General features: G+C 39.3%; 1 protein-coding gene across 2 annotated transcripts in view; it reads left to right on the forward strand.

Moving 5' to 3' along the window:
• The first annotated feature begins 1630 nt into the window (after positions 1–1630).
• Positions 1631–17429, forward strand: part of LOC120528090 (CD209 antigen-like protein C) — a 39258-nt gene continuing 23459 nt past the window's right edge. For both annotated transcript variants that reach the window (XM_039752109.1, XM_039752108.1), the window contains exons 1-3: positions 1631–1759; positions 8825–8932; positions 9505–9717. In XM_039752109.1, the coding sequence (XP_039608043.1) occupies positions 1657–1759; positions 8825–8932; positions 9505–9717 (424 nt within the window). In that variant the 5' untranslated portion in view covers positions 1631–1656. The remainder of the gene's footprint in view (positions 1760–8824; positions 8933–9504; positions 9718–17429) is intronic.

Raw genomic sequence — 17429 nt, forward strand, 5'->3', positions numbered from 1 at the left:
TCCCCCTCACTCCCTAGTTTAAACAATCTTCATATGCCTCCTCAACACATTGGTGCCCCTCCGTATCAGATATAGTCCATCATAGTAAGTAACATCTAGTGAATATCCATCCATCCATCCATTATCCAACCCGCTATATCCTAACTACAGGGTCACAGGGGTCTGCTGGAGCCAATCCCACCCAACACAGGGCGCAAGGCAGGAAACAATCTCCGGGCAGGTAACACACACACACACTGAGGATAATTTAGGATCACCAATGCGCCTAATCTGCATGTCTTTGGACTGTGGGAGGAAACCGGAGCACCCGGAGGAAACCCACGCGGACACAAGGAGAACATGCAAACTCCATGCAGGGAGGACTCGGGTCTCCTAACTCAAGGCAGTAGCGCTACCGATGTGCCACCGTCTAGTGAATATTTACTGAATAATTCAGAATAGTGGCACCATTGGTTGGATGGAGCCTTTTATTATTTATATATATAATTCAATTTGGTGTACCAAAAAACAGCAAGAAGATTACATTCACATCAAGCTTAAAGCCATTAAACTCTCTACACTCTGACCAAACAGTAAACATTTAATTCCAGTTCCAGTTAGGAGAGCTTGTTAAATTGCACTCACACTTCAGTTACAGTATGTTTGGTCTTCCTAGTATTTCTCAAAATTTATGAAGTAATCAGTTAGTATTTCTAGTTGGAAAACATGTACCAGGAGTGTGCTAATATCATATACCACATTAAAGGCGTAAACCAATTGTCTCCTTTATGGAAGAATTCAGTTTTAATCGATTCCCAAATTCCATAATAGCAGATTTCTAGTGTCTGGTGGTTCTTTTGCCCTAAGGTAAAATGTAAAATTTTTGTGGTGCAGTAAATAATTCAGCGACTAAATCCTGTGTCTGTGAGATTTTCACATTTCTTTTTCAATTTTCCTTTTGTTTGCAGAAAGTTGTTTTGATTGTTTTGTTTTTTTCATAGAACTTGCTGCTTTACCCTAGAGTAATGCATACAACTAGACCCACAGAGACTTTGTTAATTACAGAAAGTGAGGACAAGTGCACCGTTCACCCTGGTGGGGTGTCTGTCGGGTGACTTCTGAGGAAGGGATGAAAACAGAGCAAGTGTGTAAGAAAACAGAAATCCCAGCCCTGTAGAAATTTGTGTGGAGGTTCAAAGCAGCAACAACAACAAGGTGGAAACACAATGAAAGCTTACTGCAAGACTGAGGATAGGCAGCACATCATTCTAGGGAAGCAACAGTCACGGAAACCTTTCTATACACCATGTTTGATCTGAACATTTCTACAGATCGTAGAGCAGCACATATGTGGAGCTTTGGATTCACAAACACAAAATTAATAATAAAGCAACAAACTTTGGAACTAACACTCTTATTAAGGATAGCCATTGTTAATTACACATGTAATCTGCTAGGCAAATTCTTTTTTCTTTGTTATGGACTGATGCTTCTTTATTCAGTTTAAATTGTGTCAGAATTTATTTATATATATTCTAGTTTTTACAGGATGTTCCCATGAAGTAACATTAAACTTAACATTATCCTTGTGGTTATTAGTAAATATTTCCTGTCCTTTACAATTAAGCAATATTCCCTTCATATAGTAACTCAATCATTTTTAAACTGCATCAAGAAATGGAGGCTGAAAACAGTTACTGTTCACTGAGAAAGCCAACAGAAGACGTCTACACGACCACAGTGCAACTCCAGGACAGAGGAGCATCTGGAGGGCCAACAGGTAAGAGTTCTGAAACTTGTTTAGCCTGTAAAAAGGGACTTATAAGGGTAGCCGAATGAACTTGTACGGGGCAGGAGTAAATAATGTTAAGGGTTATTGTAAAATGTTGCAATAGGAAATAATTTACAGAAAAACAGAAAGGTCTGTAATTGGTTTATAAAGACATGCCTCTGATGTTTAAATATTGAGCAGACGCTTGCTGGTGGTGCAGTTTGTTCTGTTAACAACTGTTACTCTATCTATCTATCTATCTATCTATCTATCTATCTATCTATCTATCTATCTATCTATCTATCTATCTATCTATCTATCTATCTGTCTGTGTCTGTCTGTCTGTCTGTCTGTCTGTCTGTCTGTGTCTCTTACGTATTACCAGACCAAATTCTGATTTATTTGCCGGCTTTACAATAGACTTGCTGCTTGTCCAGAGCAAGCCATGCAAGTTCAGGTAACTTAGGGAGGAACAAATGATGGACACCTCTCATAATGTCTTAAAGCTGCCTTTTGCGACCCATATTACACAAACATTCTTGGAGACGGATGTCCTTAAGCTGTCTGAGAACAATAAATGCCGGATAAAAATACAGAAAAAATATGTGAAGTTTATTATGATTTTGTAAGGTTACTTTGACTCCTGTTTTGCTTTTCTTTTCTGAAGTTGTGTAAATTGCACAGAGTTAGAATTCCAGTGTTAGCTAGTAGAATTGACTTCTGAGTGGTGGTTTCTCATACTTTACACCAGAAAGTGTTATCTTAATTTCAAAGCAAGTTTTATTTTACTGCATGAATAAACAACAGTTTTCAAGAGTCATTTAAAGCAGAATTACAGTTTGGTTGTTCCATGAAATTACAACTTCTGTCCTGTGGGGTGTGGAGGCAGGAAGTGTGTTTTTACTACATTGATTTCTGTTGTGATTCTTTAGATATTTTAGGCAAATTCAATTATTAAATGTAATATCTTCCTCAAGACTTTTTTGTTATGCTACATTAAAATTAAATTGGACAATTGCTTGTTTTGGTGATTGTATTGTTTAAAAATATAATCAAGGCAGTGAACTGTTTATATATTTTTGTCTAGTGTTTCATGGTGTCTTCAATGAGATTCTAACAAGTACTTAGGATGACTACTAGAAAATGTTATTTGTACATCTGAAAGGGTGTGGAGGGGCCTGTCACAGAGGGATGCTTTGTGGGTAATTTATTATTGTTAGAGGTTTTGTTACAAGTTTATCACTTCCTGCATGCAAGTGCACTCGCTTTAACATGGTGACCACCGTTTAGCGGCTTGGAGAGTGCATGTCGTCAGCTGGGGCTGGTGGTGTGTGGTTAAAAACCAGACGAGCAAGTAAAAATGGGAGAAAAATAAATAGAATGAAATAAATGGAATGAAATGGCAAAGAGAGAGATGAGACAAGATGAGACAATAGTAGAGCTGGAGGGTTAGCTTAACAAAGGCTATCATTAGGGGTGAGAAAGATGGCAGTGTGCAGTCCAGCTGAGAAAAGATCACTTACCCAGTGGCAGAGAAGGCAGAAGGTAGCTATCAGGATTCAAGCAACTGTCCAGAGGGAAATGAGCAAAGCTGCTGTTTGTGTGCAGGGCTTGGGGCAAAAGTGGCCATGGCAAGTTGTCGGAGTTTGACCTGAACACTGAGGATGGGCTGAACTGTGTGTGACACTCTGGGTCAGTATTGATGGCTTCAATGGGACTAGAGGTTTCTTTTAATTTATTTTTAACAGGATGATTTCATCTGATCTCTCTAAAGGTAACTATTTTTATGTGGCTCTTGTGCTTTTAATGAAATAGTGTTAACTTTTATTTATTTATCCATGACACTGATTTTTATGCTGCACGGTGGACACTTTAATTCTTCATTTCCTCATAATGATTATAGCTGTCACTTGAACTGAGGCTGTGCTTCACAGTGAATGTCCACTCTATTTTGCTCTTTGTTTGGCTGACATGCAACATACAGCCACAGAGTTGTCACTAATCATCCAGTGCTGCCCGGCATTGAGATGAACCCGAGCGACTCTGTATGCCTACAAACAATAACATTTTAGATGGCATGGAAAACAGAAATAAGAAATGCACATAAGGAATATTTATAAACCCCATTTTTTTGGAATGCAATGTTTGATAATATTGTAGGGACCATATACAGTAATCCCTCGCTATATCGCGCTTCTGGAACGCAACCCCCGCGATCGAGGAGGGATTACTGTATTTAGAAGGTCGTAAACAGGTTTTCTATGCTCTAACTGCGTAAATATTCGATTTATAAATAAAGAATCCTACTTCGCGGAAATTCATTTATCGCGCCAGAGTCTGGAACGGATTAACCGCGATAAACGAGGGTTGACTGTAGTTGGTTTGGGAAGATGGAGCAACAGGACAAAGAAATGTTTGCAGGAAGCAGACCAGGTCAGGTCAGGTTGGGGAGCATGCACTGTTTCAGCACATTACCACACCCATCACACGACGTAACAGGTTTGAATCCTGGTTTGCAATCCCCCAGACAGACACGTGGTCCAGTCCCACTCTCCGTATATGAACATCTATCTGCCACAGCTAGGTGGTATGTGGGCATCCCCTTGGCCTGATCCAGCCACTCAGGTCCTTAACAATGAGGATCCTGGAAGCCGGATCTCCTTTGGGGAATCAAGCCACATGGCCGTAGTGCCGTAACTGATGCTCCCTCGCAATGTAGGTAATGTGCCTCCTTCGGCACTCAATGAGCAACTGTTCATTTGATGCAAAGTCAAATCAGCGGTACCTGAGTATTATCAGAACAGACACAGTACTGAAGGAGTCCAGTCTTCATCTCAGGTCACTGGATAGTGTCTATGTCTCCCAACCATATACCAAGACAGGAAGCACCACTCTAAAGACTTGGACATTCATCCTCATGGTCTGAGGTCCAAATTCTTTACCACTATACCACAATGCCTGCCAATGCTTCTCATTTCCATCTCTAAACTCATCTTTGAGGTGCCTGTCATGGATGGCATGGAAAACAGAAATAAGCCATTGACTTACAGAAACTTGACTAAATCTTTTCTGGTTTTGAATGTGCCAGACCTAGGCTGCCTTTTACAGCTTTGCTTAAGGAAGCAAATATGCTAGAGCTAGCCCTGCAAGCTTCAATCAACCCTTTTATTATTAAGAATTTCACTTTAAGCACAGCACCAATCAAAGAACTATGAAGGAAACCACACAACAATTCCAGGGGATTCCCTTGAAGCTTTTGTGACCTTAAACCTTTACCACAGCACCCAACCTCAAGCATACAGACATAACTTACAATATGAAATGGAAGCAACTCCTTCAAGTTTGAGAATTGGTGCTTATTAGGTATTATGTATGTATTAATAAATTTAATAAATGCTCTTTTTTCTCTAGGAAACTCCATAAGACAGAGAAATTATGACACTGCCCATTAAAATTATGGTTTATATTGACTATAAAAATTTCACTGATCTCAGGGCTTGCTGACACCTAAATACTTGACAATATAGTCAGTTTAATTTTGCAATTTTATACAGAGCAGGATGAAATATCAGACAAGGAGAAGCTCTGTCTCAGCCCTTTGAAATAAAGGAGAGGGTTTGAAAGCTTGAGACTATTTGTCCTTCAGAAAAGTTTATAGCCTCAGTAGATACTGGAAAACCATCCACACTACTGGATTAAATGAAGCCTTCACAAAATATCACACCACTTCAGAACCAGAGCTTGAAAGCACATTTGTTCCCAAAGCTTATCACACTTGGAAGGAGAATTAGATTTAGACCTATAAATATCTGGGAGTGCAGCTGGATGACAAATTGGACTGGACTGCCAATACTGATGCTCTATGTAAGAAAGCTCAGAGCAGACTATACTTTCTGAGAAGGTTGGCATCCTTCAACATCTGCAGTAAGATGCTGCAGATGTTCTACCAGACGGTTGTGGCGAGTGCCCTCTTCTACGCAGTGGTGTGCTGGGGTGGCAGCATAAAGATGAAAGACGCCTCACGCCTGGACAAACTTGTTAAGAAGGCAGGCTCCATTGTAGGATTAAAGTTGGACAGTTTAACATCTGTGGCAGAGCGACGGGCACTAAGCAAACTCCTGTCAATCATGAAGAATCCACTGCATCCACTTAACAGTGTCATCTCCAGACAGAGGAGTAGCTTCAGTGACAGACTTTTGTCACTGTCCTGTTCCACTGACAGACTGAGGAGATTGTTCCTCCCCTACACTATGCGACTCTTCAATTCCACCCGGGGGAGTAAACATTAATTTTATTTTAATTCTTTTCATTTTTATTACTATTTAATTTAATATTGTTTCTTTGTATCAGTATACTGCTGCTGGATTATGTGAATTTCCCCTTGGGATTAATAAAGTATCTATCTATCTATCTATCTATCTATCTATCTATCTATCTATCTATCTATCTATCTATCTATCTATCTATCTATCTATCTATCTATCTATCTATCTATCTATCTATCTATCTATCTAGATAAGGCTCAGGAATCTCTTCATTCTGGTCATTCTGGCATCACTAAATCACAAGAACTTGTAAAATGTATTTGTTGGTGTCCCACTTTAAATTCAGACATTAAAGCTTATGTTTTAGCCCTTAGAATTATTTTACTCTACTAAAGAAGCACCATAGAAGATTTTTATAATCTAATCACAAGCATAATCTCTCACAATTACTCTACCATTGCAACCTCTAATCATATCCGTGAGTGTACTTTTTCCCTATTCAAATCTGCAATAGGATTTTGAAAAAAATACCTGGGTAAAGCTGAGAAACACAGCCATATTTGTATACACAGCACCCGATTAGTGTTTGTCTATATGCTATTTATGCTTGCATCACTAAAAATCCAGCACAGAATAATGGCTTGATCATTTATTTATCCACCAATTGCTGTATACATTAGCCAGTGTGGTGGTGTGCAAGAATTTGAGTTCAATGGACTGGCACCTGTCAATGCTGATAGAAAAGGGTACCAGCTCTCTGCAAGGCATGGTTTGATTCCGGCTGGATCAATATCAAATTTCTTTTTATGTTTTGAATAGATTTTCAGCAAATATGTAAGGGGCAGCATGGTGGCACAGTGGGTAGTGCTGCTGCCTCACAGTTAGGAGACCTAAGTTTGCTTCCATGTTCTCCCCTTGTCTGCGTGGGTTTCCTCCAGGTGCTCCAGTTTCCTCCCACAGTCCAAAGACATGCAGGTTAGATGCATTGGCGATCCTAAATTGTCCCTAGTGTCTTCATGGTGTGTGGGTGTGTGTATGGATGCCCTACGGTGTGCCTGAGGTTTGTTTCCTGCGTTGCACCCTGTGTTGGCTGGGATTGGCTCCAGCATACCCCCGTGACCCTGTAGTTAGGATAAAGCAGGTTGGATGATGGATGGACGGATGGATAAATATGTAAGAAGAACTGTCCCATTTCTACCAAAACAAGTCCAGGATTTTTCTTAACTTACACATTTGTTATGCTAAATGTTTCAAGGTGCAGCAGCATTCCAGTGTGCATCCCTACTGGCAAAACATGACTCCTTTCTATGCCGTAGCATTTCAGAAAGTGAACTTTCTATAGAGAAATTACCTCAAAAAGAAGATAGTGTAGGTCAAGCACTAGTAAACTGCCACAACATGAACAGTCAGTGTAGGGGATCTGGGCCTGTCCTTTACAGCATCTCATTCAGGACAGAAACTAACAAAATAACAATGTGACCCAGGCAACCACACTCAGACAAGACCAATATAGACACATCAGTTAACTGAAGAAGTATGCCTTCAGGATTTGAGTGGAGATTTTAATATCAAAGTAAACTCACAGGGATACAAAGAGAGTGTGACCATCACAGGACTGGGCACTGAACTCAGGTCTCTGCAGCTACATAACCTGTGCTAACTACAACACCACCAAACTGCTCAAATTGAGTTAAATTCTACAAAGAAAAAGAAAAGAACTTTGCATTCACCAAAATGAAATGTGAATTGATAAGTAAACTTTAAAAACTATTATTACAAAACAGTAAAAAGCCTGTCAATTACTTAGAGTAAGATATGAAACGGATCTAACGGATGGATCTGCTGTGCACTAGTTTACTAATGGACTGATGTATGTGCGGAGTGCTGTTTCTTTTTTATCTGCTGTCAATGGTTTAAGAGTTAAAAATGTGTATTTTTAATGTTCATGGTCAATTTTATAACAATGTTCGTCATTATTCATTCTCTGCATATTTGGCCACTACATGAACCAGCTCTGAGTGTGTGTGTGTGTGTGTGTCTGGGCATTTGAGGGAAGAACAATTTTAGCTTCAGGCGATGCCATGTTGCATGACATCTAGTCAAGGGGTTTGTTGCAGTTGCTGATCTCATTGCTAGACTATGTCAATTTAAATGTCTTTAAAATGTTGCCCAGGCAACATTTATTGACTGCCTGCCGACAGTCTAGTTTAGTTAGCCGATTATCTGACATCCAATAATGTGCTGCTGCCTGATGGGGCCAGTGCTGTACGAAGGGGTAACAGTTACAATGAGTTCACCTGCACTACTACACAATTCTACAGTTACTACTACTACTATTACTGACACTAGTACTACCAATACCATGTTCACTACTTCTGCCAGTACTTTTACCACTGAAAATACTACAGCAACTACTAACAATGTAATAAATGCAGTAAAACCATCATTAGCATTACTAATATTACTATTACTAATACCATCAGCACAAGTTACAACAATAGTATTGATGCCACTCCCACTACTATTACTACCACTATGACTACTACTGCTGCTACTAAACAAAAACTACCACTACACTACTACAATTACAACTAATACTGAGCAGCTTCCTTTACCAAATAAACCATGTGTCTGCCAGAACATTAATGTTGGAACAACAATTAATCCCTGCAGCATTTTAAGCTAGGATTGGGCAACAGACAATGGTCCAGCAAGGTGAGATCTTTGAGATAAAATGCCCTGATGCCACTCCACTAAGCACAATCTCTTACTGGCATCTGTTTGTTTTTTTTTTACATTCATCTTTCAGGAGCACCAACGCCTGATTCAAGCAGAAGAAAGAAAGCCTGCCTGTTGAAGATTCTGTTGTTCCTGTGTGGCTCACTACTGGCCACCACCGTCTTATTGGCTGTTTACTGTAAGCATCTTTAACTTGGACTTGACAGCACAAATTTCAAATATGTGTGCTAGTGTAGTTTTCAAAAGTATTGTACAAAAATGGCTCATGACAAGGACTATGTACTTTTCACATAGCTCAAAATCAGACTGAAATAGTGAGCTAACCTTTACAGAGGAGACCTGTAGAAGACAGGAGGGACTTGATGACAATTCTAAGTAAAAAGAGAGGCACTGAGGTAGCAGGGTCACTCAAGTGTCATACTTGTCATGTCTTCATGACAATCAAGGTGCTCTTGGATATTTTGGTATAGGTCCCAAAGTTCTTTTAGAGACAGCTGGAATCATCCAAGAGTACTGTATCATCTATCTCCTCGTAAAGTACAGGTGTGAAGGCTGTTTGCTTTCTCAGAATGTAATGGATTTGTCTTATCTGTCCTGTCATCAACATTCTTTACTTTTTATAGCATCTTTAAGAGCATGCACCATTACAAATTACCTTACAAAATAAAATGAGTCATACACTCATGTTCAATGTTTTTAAATGTTAGCTCAGATGATAAGAGGGCATGATGAGTTTACCATTTCTCTCAGATTGCACTGCCAGCACTGCCAGCATCCTGTCAGAGAAACACAAGGCTCTGCAGATGAACCTTACCTGCCATCAGTCTTGTTGTTCCAAACTGAATTCAAATCTCAACAGCCTGCAGTCCAAATGTTCAGCACTGGAACAAGAGAATGCTGAGCTTTCTGCAGTAATTGAAAAGCTGAAGAAACGATGTCCAATAACAAATCCATCTTCTCAAAGTAGGTGAATTCCAGTTCCTTATCTCCATGTTGTTAAGAAATTACCTATTTATATCTACATATGAACAGTAGTTTCATACAATATACTCAAGTCTTCTCAAGATGGCTTAGACGGTCCAGACTTTACGACTTGTCCAGTGATATGGACAGTATGCACATAAAAGTGATGTTTTAGGGACACTTTGCAAGAGCTCAGCAGCTTCCTGGATGCAGCCATGACAAATGTGCAGTGCAATCTCTGCCCACAGTTTCACATGGGAGGAAAAGCTAAAATAAAATAAAAAAATATTCTGTTTAATAGGGAATTTGACAGCTATGTAGTTTGGAAACATTTGATATGTATGTTCTGACTATATTGAGTTTACATAATTTATATAAGGTTATAATGTTTAACTCTTTCTCTGAATACTTGCTTTACATGGCTCATGTTTACTTTAAAAAAAAAACAGTTTAATAGGAAATTTAACATGGAATTGACAATCCAAAGCAATGTAGATCTATAATGATCTCAGTATCATATATGTATGAGGGGGAGTCAAGCTAAAGTTAAAAAATGGAACGAACTTTAACAAACCTGACATGTCATTTCTCAATGGAGTCTCCACCCTTCTCAATGCACTTGCGCCACCTGCCTGGTAGTGCCTGGAAACCAGCAGAATAAAAGGTTTTGACTTGAACCTACAAATCACAGAACAAAGAATTTTAGATAATGGAAAAACTATTCTCACACATTACCTCATTCGACAAACAATACTTGAACAAATATAACAGGAAGTTGCTGCTAACCTACAGAAACAAACAGGAAATACCAACTAGACAGTGACATGCGACACACAGGCAGATAACACATTCAACAATGCACGCCCCCACAACTAATGTTACTGATGAATCCACCAAGATATTATCCATCAAGGATTACATGCTATTACACAAACTGACAGAGGACATCCACTACTGAGCACAAACAGCCACTAACAATAAAACTAATAAAATATATTTTCACAATGCACAGATACACTTAAAAACACCAACAGATGCATATACACCAAAATATGCCTCGGCGGCCACCACCATCACCTACATTGGAATAAAAACACGAGATAGACAAAACACCTCAATATCACGTCAAACCAAGAAACCTGCCTGGGAATATTGATTAGAAACACAGATTAAGGATGTTAGACATTATTTAGGCTGATTACAAAAGTACAAGAACTGAAAATAAACTTCATCAAATACTGAAAAGAAACAAAAAACACACAAAAAAAAAAACATGAAAAGCAAAATGAACCTTCAGAGACATACACAGACTTGTAGCTAAAGAAACAGAGGCTAAAACAGTACAGATTAAACATAGTATGAAAACATCCATCCATTTTCTAAACCGCTGAATCCGAATACAGGGTCACGGGGGTCTGCTGGAGCCAATCCCAGCCAACACAGGGCACGAACCAATCCTGGGCAGGGTGCCAACCCACCACAGGACACACACAAACACACCCACACACCAAGCACACACTAGGGCCAATTTAGAATCGCCAATCCACCTAACCTGCATGACTGTGGATAGTGGGAGGAAACCGGAGCGCCCGGAGGAAACCCACGCAGACACTGGGAGAACATGCAAACTCCACGCAGGGAGGACCCGGGAAGCGAACCCAGGTCTCCTAACTGCGAGGCAGCAGCGCTACCACTGCACCACCGTGCCGCCCAGTATGAAAACAACACAGCTTTAATTTCCAAAATAATGAAAAACTATTATAAAGACATATACTGAAAAATTCAAGAATACAAACCAATGGTAGGCCAACACAGGAAAACCTCACATAGTACCAGTCTGCCCTCTGGACTAATGTGGTTGAGTATAATAGCACAGCAGCTTGGATCAAGGAGGAGCGACCAAACACGGACAATAAAACACCACTGCACTTCAAACACATCAACATAATAAAGCTCACAGAAACAATCAGAAAAACATACAGCATGAAGGCACATGACATGGATGGAATTCACAGTTTCTGGTATAAGAGGTTCACTACTCTACAGTTTGTCCTTTCAGACAAACTGCCACCCATTGTACACAATCTACTAGAGTCACCTCAGTTTTTAATGGAGGGCATCACATACATGAATCCCAAGTCAAAAGGAAACATTCTCAAAAAATATAAAACTATCACGTTTCTACTTACACTTTACAAAATACTTTGCATGCATATCAAATGAAAATATACACACACATCACAGATAATGATATACTGACAGAACAATCAACTAAAAGGCTGCTGAAAGCACTTAAGAGACTCTGTTATATTAAAGCAGGCATACAAAAAATACAGAAGCCTACGCACAGGATTTAACATTCTCCCACATATATGGGTAGTACAAATTACAAAATGCAAGATACTCCCTGCCTACAAACACTAGTGGGATACTATAGAACAACACCACATTTATGTATCAACAGCACATCAGTACACACCGCCTCTATGCAGATGTCAACTTTGCAAATGAGAGAGACAGCTGAGAGTTGCTGAGAGTTTTTGTGTTTTCTGTGGTGTGAAAGTTAATTAAAATAAATGCATTTTGCTCCTATACATTTGTGTTTTGCCTGCTTCTAAAGATACGTGCAGGAAATTTTAAAGCTTGTTTTCCAGTTTGAAGGATTTTTTGCTTTTTTTTCACACACACAGGAGCAAAAGTAGCTGGGTGTTTGGGGGTGTGCTTGGAAAAGTAACTTGTTACTTGTACTTATTCTTGTATTTGTATTTGAAGTAGCTTCAAAGAGGCAGGGCAAAAAAGCAGCAGTAACTGATATCGGCATCTGTAATTAAAAAAACACACAGGACCAATTAATAGTTAACTAGCAAAATACCCGCGCTTCGCAGCGGAGAAGTAGTGTGTTGAAGAAGCAATTAAAAAGAAAAGGAAACATTTTGAAAATAACGTAACATGATTGTCAATGTAATTGTTTTGTCACTGTTGTGAGTGATGAGTGTTGCTGTCATATATATATATATATATATATATACACACACACACACATAAACATATATATATATACATATCTATACATATACACATATATATATATATATATACATATATACACATACATTTACATACACACATACATACATACACACACATATATACACACATATATATATATATATATACATACACACACACATATATAAACATATATATACATATACATACATATCTACATATATACACACACAGCTATTTCAGATCAGTGCAATACGCTGCTTGTTAAAACGGATAACTCCCGCTCTTACGTGCAAGTCTGCGTGGATATTATGAACTATCGTATTTGTTCAAGTTCTATTTAAATTTTAAATAGAAGGAATTTTTATTTAGTCGACAGAAATATCTTTGGTAGGAATGGTAAAACAGACAGGAATATTATTCGTGAATAAATCAACTCAAACCTTAAATAACTTAAAAGAACAAACATTCAAATTTCTTTACTCTTATGTAAATTTATATAAAAATAAACTTAGATTTTAAATATCCCAAAAGATTTTGCTCTCCATAAAAATATATCCTTTCAAAATTATACAAATTCAAATATGAACATGCTGCATAACAAAACCTGGAAATATAAATAAAATGTGTTCCTTTCAGCAATAACAAATCAAATCATTCAGTTGTCTTTGCTCATATGTCATTTTAGAGCTGGACGCCTGGCATCTATTTTTGGCAACAGGTTCGTTTCTGTTTGGTGTGAGGTTCTGTGTTGTGGAGATTCTCAGGATGGATTGCAGGTGCTCATCAGTGAGGCGACTCCTGTGTGCTGTTTTGTTAGTCTTTATCACTGAGAAGAGCTTCTCACACAGATATGTGCTACCAAACATGCACAAGGTTCGAGCCGCATGTAGACGGACTTTTTTTGTTCTTCAAAGTCACCAAAGCGCCGTGCAAACTCAGTGCGCTCGGTTTATCAGCAAAGTGCGATTTGGGAATACCGTAGTGACGACTTGGTTTAACATTACTTGGCAACAGGGAAAGTTGCACTGGTGCATTTGTGTCTCCCATAAAAGCAACTTCACTTGAAATCACTTTGTGATTGTGCACGGGTAAAACGTCCGCTGGTGTCAGATTCTTATTTAATTCTTCTGCTTTCTGTATCTTCTGCATTGCATTCAGGTCTTTCAGCCTCACTGATGAGCACCTGCAATCCATCCTGAGAATCTCCACAACACAGAACTCCCTGATGTTTTGTCTCATAGTGCCGTCTTAGATTAAATTCTGTAATTACAGCCACATTAGCTCCACAAATGAGACACACGGGTTCAGTAAACATATACTCAGCCTCCCATCGGTTTTTAAAGGCTCTATTTTCAGAATCAACTTTTCTCTTCAGCATCGTGTGAGCTAGCTTCGCAATAACTTGCAGCATCATAAGCTAGACTTGATTAACGCGTAAGTGTTCAGCAAGGCAGCTGAAGCGCTGCATTATGGGATCTGTAGTTTATTGTGTTACCAGCGCTTCATATACCGGGCCATTAATAACAATAATACAGTATATAAAATGATCTCGGGGCTGGATATAATTACACGCCGGGCGGATGTGGCCCGCGCCCTTGAGTTTGACACATATGGACTAAATAGAACTTGAAAAGATATATTTTTCAAATGTGATCGCAATTCAGATAGAGTTGACCACTACAGCCTGCATGCCTCAATAAGTCATCCTCCCTCGCTCTTACTTTTTACCGTTCATCTAATGAATACACTGAGTATGGCTTTACCAAAACAATCATTGATGGCGAATAAAGTATCCATTATTCGAGTATGTAGATCGGGATATATATATATACATATATATATACCAGCGTATCGCAGCGAGAAGTAGTGTGTTAAAAAGCTAGAAAAGAAAAGGGAACATTTTAAAAATAACGTAACATGACTGTCAATATACAGTATTTGTTTTGTGAGTGTTACTGAGTGTTGCTGTCATCAATGATTTGATTATCATTATTTCTTTCAATCAGGTTTGTATTTGTAGGATGTGTTGTGTTCAAGTTACATTCCGTGTTTGTCAATCGTTGTAAAGATGACAGGTTTCATTCATCGATTCGTTTCTTACTGCATCAATAAACAGCTCGTCTTCTTCTTTATCCGAGACCTGACACACTGCATGCACGGGTTTTTTTTTTACACTGTCTTCCTTTAGCGGGACATTGACTTTTTCCACGTGTGCTTTGTTTCCACAGTAGCAGCATTTATGAATATGCTTGTATGTATCAGGCGCTTCATATTTTTGCTGCCTTTTCAATTGTGTAATTCGGTTTTGTTCAGCTCTTTGGAACTGTTGCTTTTATCTGTGCACTCGCGCAGTTCACGTGAGCCTCGGTGTACATGCATCGAAGTTCCCAGTTGTGCTGGTGCCATCTCGTGCTATGTCCATGGCTGTATTTAATGTTACCTTAGTCCTGGCACTTAAAACTTTCTCTCGCAGTTTCGTTGAGTTTGTGCCAAACACCACGCTGACCATCTCATCTTCCTCTGCATAAGCACAGTCCTTAACCCGTGAATATTTAGTGGGAGTTTGCTATTGGATTTCCGCTGAGGGACGGCCTTATATGGGCAGGCACTAAATTACAAACGCCAGCGCAGCCTGTCTATGAACTTAATTTAAAGTGTAGGTTTACATCGTGCTTTGTTTCCGAAGTAGCAGAACTCATGAATATGGTTGTATATGTCACTCGCTCGCTTCTTATTGTTTCGCTGCCTTCTCAATTATATAATGCATGTTTTCTTCAGCGCTTTTTGGAGGTCTTCCTGATTTTCTATGTACTGCGTGATTACGTGTGAGGCGTGATGATGTCACACGAAACTCCACCCCCACGGCGTTCAAGCTCATCTCCATTACAGTAAATGGAGAAAAACAGCTTCCAGTTATGACCATTACGCGTAGAATTTCGATATAAAACCTGCCCAACTTTTGTAAGGAAGCTGTAAGGAATGAACCTGCCAAATTTCAGCCTTCCACCCACACGGGAAGTTGGAGAATTAGTGATGAGTGAGTGAGTGAGTGAGTGAGTGAGTGAGTGAGTGAGTGAGGGCTTTGCCTTTTATTAGTATAGATAAGTAACAGAAACAGCAGTCATTAGTTAAAAAAGTCCTCAGCCTACTTAGCATTAAAGCAATAAAGGGGAAGGCTCAGATGTACAAGCACAAGAGGTTGTAAGAGCAGATAAGACAGTAAGAAATTAACAAGCAGATTACATTCACTAAGCACGTTTTGTTTATTTTAGATTGAACAGTTCTTAGCTATCTTTTCCAGAAAAAGTGAACTTCACACAAGGAAAAACAGCAAGCAGTTGGGAGGGAGAATATTACAGTAGCTTAAGGGGCCAGAAGGTGTAAAACAGCTGTAGCAGTTTTATTATCTAATTTCTTTGTCTTCATTTTTTTTACTTTTAGCATTTAAATTGAATCATATATTTTTAATTTAAAAAAAGAAAAAGTTTTCGTAATATTAAATGAAAATTTAATAATGAAACCAGCACAGTGCAAGTCCTGTTGGATGTTGGACTTTTTAGATGAATGCTTGGAGGAGTCAGTCTTCCATGAGGGCCACATCAGTAGGTGATGCCAGCTGACCAGCACCTTGAGCTCAGGGTCTCTGAACTGGAGGAGGAGATGGCTGGTCTGCATTGCAAAAGATAATTGGCAGACCTGACACAGGTGTACTTTAGAGAGATAGTGTGCACCCCTAAGGTGGAGGAGATTCCATACCAGACAGGAAGACATAGTTGGGTCATGGTCACAAGGCATAGAGTAAAAGGTGTACACTGTCCGTGGGCATCAACTCCAGAATTGAAAATGTCAAACCATTTTCAGGTCCATGCAGAGCTGGACAGTGTCTCTGATGATTCTGAGGTGGTGGGCAGGGATGAGGAGCCCCAACAGGCTACCTCAAAACCAATTCCCAGAAAAAGAGAGTTACTAATAGCTGGGGACTCAATTATTAGGAGGATTGATGCACAGGCTTGCTCCAGAGACAGAGAGTCTTGCACGGTGTGTTACTTTCTGGGTGCACAGGTAGGAGACCTGCCTGGAAGGGTGGATAGGCTATTGGCCAGAGAAAGGGTAGATTAATTTATCATTCTCCATGTTGGAAAAAATTACATACATAAGGGTAGTCTGCCACATGCCAGTCAGGGTAAGACTGAGGAGATTAGAAGGCTTAACACATGGCTCAAAATTCGGTGCAGGATAGAAAAGTATAGGTTTAGGGGCTTTGGGACTCTTTTTGGGACAGATAGTACTTGTTCCGCCACAATGGGTTACATCTGAACCGGGGCAGGGTGGATGGGGCAATGTATTGGGGAGGTGTATGAGTAGGTTAGCCGAGGACTTTTTAAAATAGGGAATGGGCGGCAGGGAGTTTAGGACAGGCCAGGCTTAGAACTATACATGGAGGAACAAACAATAATGTAAACCTAAGTAATACAAATTCTAACACAACATTTAAATGGAAAAGGAGTAACACATTAAAAATAGCTTGCCTTAAAGCTAGAAGTATCAAAGATAGGACAAGTGAGATGGGAATTGTATGTAGCAGAGCATAATTATGATATTATAGCAATTTCAGAAACCTGGCTAAACAACAAGTGGATGAGTATAACTTAGCGGGAAACACATTTTTTAGGAAGGATAGACAGAACAGAAAAGGAGGT

This window comes from Polypterus senegalus, chromosome 4 (genome assembly GCF_016835505.1).
Source record: "Polypterus senegalus isolate Bchr_013 chromosome 4, ASM1683550v1, whole genome shotgun sequence".
NCBI lineage: Eukaryota > Metazoa > Chordata > Cladistia > Polypteriformes > Polypteridae > Polypterus > Polypterus senegalus.